This window comes from Achroia grisella, unplaced genomic scaffold (genome assembly GCF_030625045.1).
Source record: "Achroia grisella isolate CSIRO2021 unplaced genomic scaffold, CSIRO_AGI_Agris_v1 utg5640, whole genome shotgun sequence".
NCBI lineage: Eukaryota > Metazoa > Arthropoda > Insecta > Lepidoptera > Pyralidae > Achroia > Achroia grisella.
In genome coordinates this window covers 156,068-166,795 of record NW_026712945.1, presented here as the reverse complement: position 1 = coordinate 166,795, position 10,728 = coordinate 156,068, and the positions used below count along the sequence as shown (strand labels likewise).

General features: G+C 33.9%; 2 protein-coding genes across 2 annotated transcripts; one reads left to right on the top strand and one right to left on the bottom strand.

Annotated features, from left to right (window-relative positions):
* The first annotated feature begins 344 nt into the window (after positions 1-344).
* LOC131848604 (uncharacterized) lies at positions 345-5,438 on the top strand. The gene is made up of 2 exons (XM_059198522.1): positions 345-867; positions 1,588-5,438. Exons 1-2 carry the CDS (start codon positions 345-347, stop codon positions 5,436-5,438), a joined length of 4,374 nt encoding a protein of 1,457 aa, XP_059054505.1.
* A 570-nt stretch (positions 5,439-6,008) lies between these two features.
* Positions 6,009-10,147, bottom strand: LOC131848598 (elongation factor Tu-like). Its single transcript, XM_059198515.1, has 6 exons — positions 9,793-10,147; positions 9,244-9,497; positions 8,486-8,609; positions 7,534-7,784; positions 6,868-7,096; positions 6,009-6,280 (listed from the first exon to the last, which is right to left on the bottom strand). The coding sequence occupies exons 1-6, from the start codon at positions 10,088-10,090 to the stop codon at positions 6,075-6,077; spliced, it is 1,362 nt and encodes a 453-aa protein (XP_059054498.1). The 5' UTR covers positions 10,091-10,147; the 3' UTR covers positions 6,009-6,074.
* Between the last annotated feature and the right edge of the window lie 581 nt (positions 10,148-10,728).

The following is a 10,728-nucleotide window of genomic DNA, read 5'->3' as shown; positions in this document are numbered from 1 at the left end:
ATTAAAAAATCTCCTATACTCAAGCAAGTGTCAGTCATAATTAGTGTCAAAGAAAAAAAAACAATATCGAACTAAGTTGACATGCGTTTTTCCTAACCTAAAAAACTATAGTGAAAAAAGATTACGAAAAATAAACAATTTGGACATTGAACATTTCTGTGATTTAATAGTGTATTCATATTAAAACATTTAAAACCGTTTACTATAAAAACAAATTACAATTTAGTGTAACTGGGACTTGTGAACAATTTGTGTTGTTAATATCGAACTTAGTAAATTTATCGAAAACTTTAACTTGTGTACTTAGTGATACTTATCATTTCCGTCTCATTTATTTGATAACAATGGAGAAAATATTACAATTACTTAACGTACAAGAAGAAAGATGTGAACAAATTTCTAAGGGACAACGAAATTATCACAAAAGTCCAAAACAAAGAATTACATTGAGCTACTTAGAAACGCGTTTGGAAAGTTTAGACAAGACATGGCAATCATTTAAAACCGATCATGATCAACTAATTGCAGAAATTAAAAGGGAAAAACGTAAAGAAATTGAATACTTTAAGAATGATATTTACAACCAATGTGAAGAAATATATATCGAATACAAGGGAGATTTACGAAATGAAATACAAAAATTGTCACCTAAGAATGAAAAACAACCAGCAGAAAAACAACTTAAAACTACCGAAATTACCTTACCGACTATCAAAATTCCTATATTTTCAAGCAAATACACGGATTGGCAATCCTTCCATGATTTATTCAATACATTAATCCATTCAAATAAGAACCTAGACAATGTTCAAAAACTTCATTATCTCAAAACATCTGTGACGGGTGAAGCTGAACAGTTACTTAGAAGTATACCTATAACAAGTCAAAACTATGAACAAGCTTGGACTACATTGAAAAATAGATATAATAACAAGAAGTATTTATCAAATTGTATTTTCAAGAAACTCTTTAATTTAAAAAATATATCATTTGAATCTGCATTTAATATAAAACAACTGATTGATACAACCATTGAATGTTTAAACTCATTGAAACATCTCGGTTTGCCTACCGAGTCATGGGATAGCATTATGGTCTATATGACAGTCACTAAATTAGATCCTGAAAGTCGTCGGCTATGGGAGCAACATACTTCACCAGACCAAGAGTTTACAACATTTAACCAATTGCAATTATTTCTTGAAACAAGATTCAGATCATTAGAAATGTTAGAACAATCAAATAAAATATTGAAACCAAGGACATTTTATTCAACAATAGATAACAAAACAATAATTTGTTCATATTGTAAAGGTGATCACTACATATATATGTGTAAACAGTTTGCAAAATTATGTTACAAAGAGAGAACAGACTTTGTACAAACTAACAAACTTTGCTTCAATTGTTTGATTCCAAATCATTCTGTAAATAAATGTTTACGGAAAACATCATGTCGTGTTTGCCAGAAGAAACATCATTCATTGTTACACCCTGAAAGAAAGGAACCTGTAAGAGGTGAAAGTCATGAAGATCAGACAAACATAGTGTCACATTTTGTAAAACAACCTGGTCAAATCTTATTAGCAACTGCACTGGTGGATGTGACTTCAAGTCATAGTAATATACACACCTACCGTGCTCTCATTGATCAAGGCTCTCAAGCCACGTTTGTGTCAGAAGATCTTGTTCAGACCTTGGGTTTGAAAAGAGAGAAAACCAGCGGCGTGGTATCAGGATTGAGTGGAGGAATAAAATTACAAACCAAATATACAGTACAGCTTGAACTTCGATCAAGACTGAAAACAAACTTCACTATCCTTATTAGAGCGTATGTATTACGCAATATCACAAACTACTTACCTACACAGCAAGTTACGATGTCTAGTTGGCCTGCCCTTGAAAACATAACACTAGCAGATCCAGGGTTTAATATTCCGAACAAAATACACCTACTGCTAGGAGCTGAAGTCTATAGCAAAATCATAGATGTCGGATTGCTGAAGAGTCCATCTGGGTCCATTATAGCACAATCTACACATCTGGGCTGGATTCTATCTGGTGATACTAGCAACACACAACCTGAAACACAAAAACAATTAACTAATTTACATGTATGTATATGTGATAATGATATACTGAAAAAATTTTGGGAGATTGAAAACGAAGTACTTACCTCTGAAAGAAAAATTACCCAAGAAGAAAAGAAATGTGAGGAGTTATACAAACAAACTACAATAAGAACGGAATCTGGTAGATATAAGGTGCATTTACCTTTTAGAGAAGATGTAGAGCCAGCAGAAAAGTGTGGTAAAACTAAAGAAATAGCTACTTCTAGATTTTTACAACTGGAAAGACGATTCAAATACAACAATAAATTAAAACAAGAATATAGTACTGTGATCAATGAGTATCTCAAACTAGGACATATGATAGAAGCTTCCGAAGATATTGATGATGCAATTTACCTACCGCATCACGCTGTACTTAGAGAAGACAAAGATACTACAAAACTGCGTGTCGTCTTCGACGCGTCGGCTAAGGGATCCAAGGGATACTCACTTAATGATACCATGATGACTGGTCCTGTAATTCAAAGAGACTTACGAACACTATTAATGGAGTGGAGAACATTTAAAATAGTACTCATAAGTGATATTGTGAAGATGTACCGTCAAGTGCTGGTGACAGACAAACATACAGATTATCAAAGAATATTGTGGCGGGAAAGCCCTCATAAAGATATAGCCTCATACAAACTACTTACTGTAACCTTTGGTACAGCTGCAGCACCATTTTTGGCAGTCCGTACTCTCATACAAATAGCAGAAGATGAAGGACATCGATTTCCTTTAGCCGCTGAAATTGTAAAAAAATCATTTTATATGGATGACCTGATGAGTGGAGCTAATGATATACATCAAGCGATGGAAATTTATAGACAACTGGATGAGTTGCTGAAATGTGCTGGATTTGAATTACAAAAGTGGTCCAGTAACTCTGACAAATTATTAGATAAAATCATACAAAATAAAGAAAGAAATATAAAACCATTGGAGATTAAATTTGATAAAATTATTAAAATACTGGGACTTTCTTGGGACAGATTAGATGACAAATTCAAAGTTTACATTAACTTACCTCATGTACCAGATACAATAACAAAACGAAGCATTCTGTCTGAGGTGGCACGCCTATTTGATCCCTTCGGGTGGCTATCTCCAATTATAGTAAAGGTTAAGATATTAATTCAAAAATTATGGCTCTGTACATGTGGGTGGGATGAAGATATACCAACAAACCTGAAAGAAGAATGGTTATGTTTCAGAAAACAACTCCCAGAATTAGAAGTGATACACATAGAAAGATGGATTCATACTTACCAAGAAAATGAAAGAGTTGAACTACATGGATTTGCAGATGCTTCCACAGTTGCATATGCAGCTGTGGTCTATGTAAGGGTAGTTAGCAGAGATAATATTTTTGTAACTATACTAGAAAGTAAAACTAAAGTGGCACCACTAAAACAGATTTCCATTGCTCGTCTGGAGTTGTGTGCAGCCGTTCTACTTTCAAAACTACTGGCAGAAGCCGCAAATACTTTAAAAATATCCAGTAGTAACATATTTGCTTATACAGACTCGATGGTAGTATTAGCTTGGATTGCATCTCAGCCAACAAAGTGGCAAACATTTGTAGGTAATAGGGTTACAGAAATTCAAACCAGATTAAACAATAAATGTTGGAGTCACGTAAATTCTATGGAGAACCCTGCTGATATCGCGTCACGTGGTGTCAATCCATCTGAATTAAAAGAAAAACAAACCTGGTGGAAGGGTCCCACTTGGTTAAGCCAAGAAATTTCACAGAAGTCAATGACAACAATACCTGAAACAAAGTTAGAAGAAAGAAAACAACATACAAAGGTTTTCATATGTGAAAAAGATGAACCGATCTGGAACAGATTTTCAACACTTACCAGAATGATTCGGGTACTCAGCTATTGTCGTCGTTTACTGCACCTGAAAACAAAAAAAGATATTAGAATGAAATTAAACACTTATTTAACTAGTGAAGAGTTAAGAATAACTTTAGATACATTAATAAAAATGGTACAACAAGAAGAATTTTTAGAAGAAATTAATGATTTAAAACAAAATAGAAAAATAAAAAAACGAAGTAAACTCTATTTCTTATCACCTTACCTTGATACTGATGGTCTTCTACGAGTAGGTGGAAGAATACAAGCTTCTCAGTTATCACAACAACACAAACATCCAATTATTATACCCAATAATACTCACCTTACAATTTTAATTATACGAGATGCTCACTTAAAATTATTACATGGTGGTGTTGCCCTTACCATAAATTATTTGAGAAGTCGCTACTGGATTATTAGTTTAAAACAATTAGTAAAAAAATGTTACCGAGAATGCACAGTTTGTTTAAGATATAGAGGCAAGACAATACAACCTAAGATGGGTCAATTACCTGCCGTTCGCGTTCAACCAGGACGCGCCTTTAAGACCAGCGGAGTAGATTTTGCTGGACCAATACAAATGAGAGCATCCAAGGGTAGAGGCCAAAAGGCTTACAAGGGATATTTGTGTCTCTTTATTTGCATGAAAACAAAAGCAGTCCACATTGAAGCTGTAAGTGACCTTACTTCACAGGGTTTTATCGCTGCCTTTAGAAGATTTGTGTCACGTCGAGGTCACTGTTCCGATTTATACAGTGACAATGGCTTGAATTTCGTTGGAGCTGCAAGAGAACTTACACAGATGTTGAACCAAGCCATGATTGGCGTATTAAAAGAGGTTGCCGAATTACTCAGTAATGATGGCACTACGTGGCATTTTATACCCCCGAGAGCACCAAATTTCGGTGGGCTTTGGGAAGCAGGAATTAAAATACTTAAGACAAATATTATTAAAATAATCGGCGATTCAAAACTGACCTTCGAGGAAATGACAACCTTGTTACATCAAATCGAAGCTTGTCTCAATTCGCGACCTATTTGTTTGCTCAATGATTATCCTGATGATCTTGCACCACTTACACCTGGACATTTTCTTGTTGGTGAACCATTAATTAGCATACCTGAGAAGAATGATGAGGATGAAAAATGTATTAGTCCTTTGAATAGATGGAGATTAACACAAAGATTAATGTTACAATTCTGGCGCAGATGGTCCAGAGAATATTTACACACCATGCAACAACGTCATAAATGGCAAAATTCGAACCAAATTCCGGAGATAGATGATGTCGTCATTATAAAGGATGACTTGCCCCCAACTAAGTGGCTACTGGGGCGTATATTACACAAGCACACTGGTCCAGATGGACATGTGAGAGTTGTGACACTCAAATGTAAAAATTCAACGCTAAAACGCCCTATTTCAAAACTTATTCCGTTGCCAAAATTCCAATAAATAACTCTGCTATGGTGGGCGGCCCACATATGAAGAACAGAGTTCTTGGTGGGCGGAATGTCGGGAATAATTCTGTGTTTTTTCGCTAGATGGCGCTAATTGTACTTTTGTTTAATACAGTTTCCTAGATTCAGCGGTGTTTCATTTTATAATAAGAAAAATCAGTAATTTAGGTATTCAGTGATAATGATGTGTACTTATAATTGCTCTTATGGCAAATGTTTTCACACAACGCCATCTAGTCCCGAGCTTGTGCAATAAGTACTAGGCAACTGATATAAATAAACATACATTTTTTTGTAAATACATACACAATATACATAGAAAACATCCTGAACGATACAATAATCATATATCATGAATACGTTTGTACCTTCGAAGGGATCGAACCCGCGACCATTGGAAGGCGGTGTGTTAACCCGCTAGACAACTGATGTCTTCTTGACTTTCAATTTTACAAGAAAATATTCTGGAAGTGACCTATAGGTATACTGTCGAGTATTCGTCTTTATGTCTATGGGTATAGCTAGCAGTTCAATTATATCAGATGTCAAGATTCAAAGGCAAATAGAAACAAGAAATAATTTATTAATAACACCTACATTCTATATATACAAGAACTATTTAACACTATTGTTATTGGTCATATTTCATGACCACTTTTCCCAGTTTTCCCTTGGGAACATCTATTGACTGTAATGTTTCTGTTATAATTCCCGTAGCAACGGTCACATTGTTTTCTCTGACAGTGAATGGCTGGCCTTGAGTCATGACCATACCTTCAAGTAACGTTAGATACACCTCGCCGTGATCACCCGGCATCATCATATGCATGCTGGGATCTGTAAGTAAATAGTAGCATTATCAACCAATTTCAAAAAACGCTGGCGCGTCATTTGTGCGTGATACTAATGAGGTCAGGTCATATAACACATCGCGACAAATTCATTAAGAATTTATCACGATGGTTTCAAGGGGGAACCACGTGGAAGACAACCTGACACAGTATATTGCTAGCTGGGTTCATGGTTGTGGATTAATGGTAGCATAGCATAGTTTGACATGTAGCACTACGACCTGTGGAGGTTTATTTTGCTAGCACTTTTTTTCAGTGTTCATTACTTAGATAAGAATGATACTCTACGAAGCTAACCATCGCTTATAACAATATCATTCATGTCCCTGAAGGGACTATATCTGTTATGCGTTGCACTTGATTAGAACCATATTATATATTACCTTGTAGTATCATTGCCATATCTTTGTATACTCTTGAATTTATTTAAAGGTAATTCCAGTATATCCTTGGGTATTACGTTGTAATTTTTTATACCCATTCCTATAAAAGATCCATTACGAGTATATACCATTGTTTGATTAATATTACGCATACAGTCCATCCTTCTATCGTCTACCAATTTGTACTCACCTAAATCGATTCTGCAGGCAATGTTCCATGTGCCACTGAACATTTGTTGTGAATACTTTGAAAATACCGGCTTTTTACGTCCACCCTCATTCCTAGTCAGGAAGTAAATATTGGCTTTATAATGGTTGCTCAAACTGAAACTTTTCGCAGCACATAGCAGCATCCCAGTTTCCACGGACCTTATTTTCATACCTCTTAGTAATACACCTACATTATCACCTGCTACGGCCTGAAATTCGTATTTATAGGAGATAGATAAAAACTATTTAAGTAAACTTTTTGTTAATAACTGTATCTTTTTATGTAATATATAGCCATTACACGGACGGCTTTGAATGAATTATTTATTTGCAGGCAAACACTGTAAATAGTTAGTACATTGTTTCACAAAAAGGACAATAATGATGCGTCAGAATCTGGCATGCAAAACTTTTAAATAAAAAATAGGTAATAGGTGATTATATAAAATAGTAATAACTACAGTAATAGTAAAAAAAAACACCTAGATCGATACAAACAATACTCATGAATAACCGCGACCTTCGGAAGTAAAGAGCTAAACTGCTAGCATATCATCTTACTTCCGCTACTAACTACCGAGACTATCTATGGTTGTAATAGCATTAAGTTGATTTCTTAAAAAAAATAGATAAATATAATAGTTACCTCAGACACACTTTTTTTAAATATCTGAATATCAGACAATGTAGTTTTAATATTGTAGCCAAAACCCATTAAATCTGATTCGTCATTTTTCTTCATAATACCACGTTTTATAGTTCCGATGACAACCGTGCCTCTTCCTGGTACTGTGAACGCATTGTCTATGGGCATTAGGAATGGGGACTGCAGGTCCCTAACTATCGCAGGTATGTATGTGTCCATTGTATCTACAAGTTTCCTTATTGAAGGGGCGCCTGGAACATGTATGTTAAATTAACATGTATTTATATTTAAAAACTCGATTTTGTATTGCTTAGGGATCTAACTCGAGATCATGGAACTTAAGGCTAAAGCGTTAAAAGGCTAGAACGCCGAGGTCGTAACTTAATTATAAAAAAAATATAATTAATTCATTGTTTTCACACTATTTCGATTTTTCGATTTCTTTTTATAGTAAATGAGGCAAACGAGTTTACTGCCCACCCAATGGTAGGGGATTATCACCGCCTATGAGCACCACTAGGAAAATTTCAGATCAGTTGTAGAATATATGTCCTTAAAAGGTATTTTACAACTCTTGAAGGTTTCAATATCGTATTAGATCCATTCCAGATATACCATTCGCAGGTGATCCCAATTTTTTAACCGGATTATAAAAGTTGGAAGTTCTCAATTATATTTTTTATGATTGTTACCTTTACAAGTTTATGTTTAATTTGGAACATAAGCTTTTTGTCATGCACAATCACGGTGTGATTGATTCATGATTGTGAATCATGAAAATCGGTTCCCCCAGTCGAAAGTTCTGAGGTATGGTGGAGGACCAAGTACTCAACTATTATATAAATGTTTGTACATTGCATTTGAATGTTGATATGATGGTTGATATGTAAAAAAAATCATAAATCGTCAATTGAGTACAGGCATTTCTCTATTAGTAGTGAGTATATTTTACCTAGCTCCGATTCATCTCCATTTAATGCCTTCAGTGCAGATCCATATACCATGGGCACGTTGTTACCGTCATATCCAAAGTCGGACAGTAATTCCCTCATTTCTATTTCTACCAGTTCTAAAAGCTAAAAATATAAAGTTTTTAATTAGTAGAATTGCGTTGTCGCACGGACAATATTTTGCCTAAAAATAATGCATGCCCTAATTTAGTGAGAAGTAAAGTTTTATTTTATCATCTAAGTTCCTATTTTTAATATTTTTTTTATTAAGGGTTTTGGGCTATTGTCTGGTGCTAACACTTGTAGAACTGCGACCTGCTTAGTCCTCGCCCTTTTACAAAGTTAGATCCGTCAGGGAGAAAACTTGAAGGATATTCTTAAGAGCTATGGTTTTTATCGCCTCAGAATAGTGTATACTATCCAAAGGAGATATTTCATTTATGCATAAGTGGGCTACAACCACATAGGATGTGTAGTTTCCTTTTAGCTTAGCTACAACCACATGTGTATGTAATATTTTGAATCCAATGATTTAATACTAATTGTATTCACACATTTTAACTTGAAAATATAAAGTTACAATAGTTATTTAAAAGAAGAATGCACAAGTTTCTTGCTCAATCTTTGTTGAGAATTGTGAGTGATTAAAAAAATAAAAATGACTATTTAAAAGTGCTTAAATTGAAATCTATAATTCTATATTCAATATTATTCATTCTAATTAAAAATATTTTTTCTTATTTAATAATCAGATACTCACTTCATCATCAACTAAATCAGCTTTATTAATATATATTAAAATGTATTGTATCCCAACTTGTTTTGCTAACAACAGGTGCTCCCTCGTTTGTGGCATAGGTCCATCATTGGCCGCTACAACTAAAATTGCTGCATCCATCTGTGATGCACCAGATATCATGTTACGCACATAGTCCGCATGACCGGGGCAGTCTGTGTGTGCGTAGTGTCGAAGTTTTGTGTTATAACCAACATGAGCAGCATTTATTGTAATACCTGTAAGAAATACATCCTTAAATAATAACAATAAACAGCAATATTAAATACCTGTCCTATCGTGCGAAGTTTTTATAGTGAAATAGCATTTAAAGTTAAATGTAAAAATTACAGCCAATTTACATTTACAATATTATAAAGTTGAGGGTTTTTTGAAAAAAAAGCTTATAGGTGAATTGTTCAACGCTAAATTTGCATAAAATGAAGATTCCATGTTCACAATCCTGTTCATCTTTATAGATTACAGTTACCAATAGTTTTCATTACATATTTATAAATATATTATAATATATACCTCTGGCTTTTTCTTCCGGTGCTTTATCAATTTCATCATACGAAGTAAACTGAGCGAGACCATCATTTGCTAGTACCTTCGTTATGGCAGCAGTCAGAGTTGTTTTCCCATGGTCTACATGACCGATAGTTCCTACATTACAGTGTTTTTTCTCTGCTAACTGGGTTTCTGCTTTGGTAGACAATTTGTTAACCAAAATACCAAAAAATTGTGGTTTATGTAAAGAAACATCTGTATTTCTTAGTGTTCTACGAGTAAAGTTACAATATATTGCACGAATTACGAGCCTTCCATTCATGTTTTACGGAAATATTTATGTATTAAATAATTTATTATTTACTTTTAGGTTATAAATATATTGACTGAGTAAAATTAAAAATAAACTGTTGATTGACTTAACTACATTGACATTAGGAATGATAACTTAACGTTTAAAATTGTTTTACGACTCTGAGTGTTAGCCTTTACGGTCAACAAACAGTATGATTGACCACTTGAAAAAATTTAAGTAAACTGCCGCAATAACAATGTCCAGCAATCGGAGACTGGTGAATGTATTCACGATTTTTTATCATTAGCTAATTTTATGGTTCGGAGCTTGTCTGGTACAATAAGAATATTGTACCAAACAATGATAATGAAACAACAAATTACGATATTTATTATCCTCCCTTAGAGATTCTTTTTCAATATTATTTGGTTAGTTATGAGTGGTTTTTTAGGTCATATTACACACGGGATAGGTTTTGAAATAGATAACGCTTTCAATTTACAACACTGTTTATTTGATTTTGCTAAGTAGTCTGTTAAATTTCTATACATTTGTCATGCTTACAAGAACGGGCAAGATTACATTAATATAATAATTGTGATTACATAATTGTCCATATAGAGCAACTAGGTACATAATAAACTTTGAAAAATGTACATTTATAA

Bases quoted from the DNA above. Each gene is read 5' to 3' on its own strand.
- LOC131848604 (XM_059198522.1), top strand. From the start codon at position 345: ATGGAGAAAATATTACAATTACTTAACGTACAAGAAGAAAGATGTGAA. The intron at 868-1,587 runs GTATACCTATAA...AAATCTTATTAG, and splicing joins AGCTGAACAGTTACTTAGAA to CAACTGCACTGGTGGATGTG.
- LOC131848598 (XM_059198515.1), bottom strand. From the start codon at position 10,090: ATGAATGGAAGGCTCGTAATTCGTGCAATATATTGTAACTTTACTCGT. The intron at 9,498-9,792 runs GTATATATTATA...TATTTCTTACAG, and splicing joins ACCGGAAGAAAAAGCCAGAG to GTATTACAATAAATGCTGCT. The intron at 7,097-7,533 runs GTAACTATTATA...TACGAATTTCAG, and splicing joins TTAAAAAAAGTGTGTCTGAG to GCCGTAGCAGGTGATAATGT.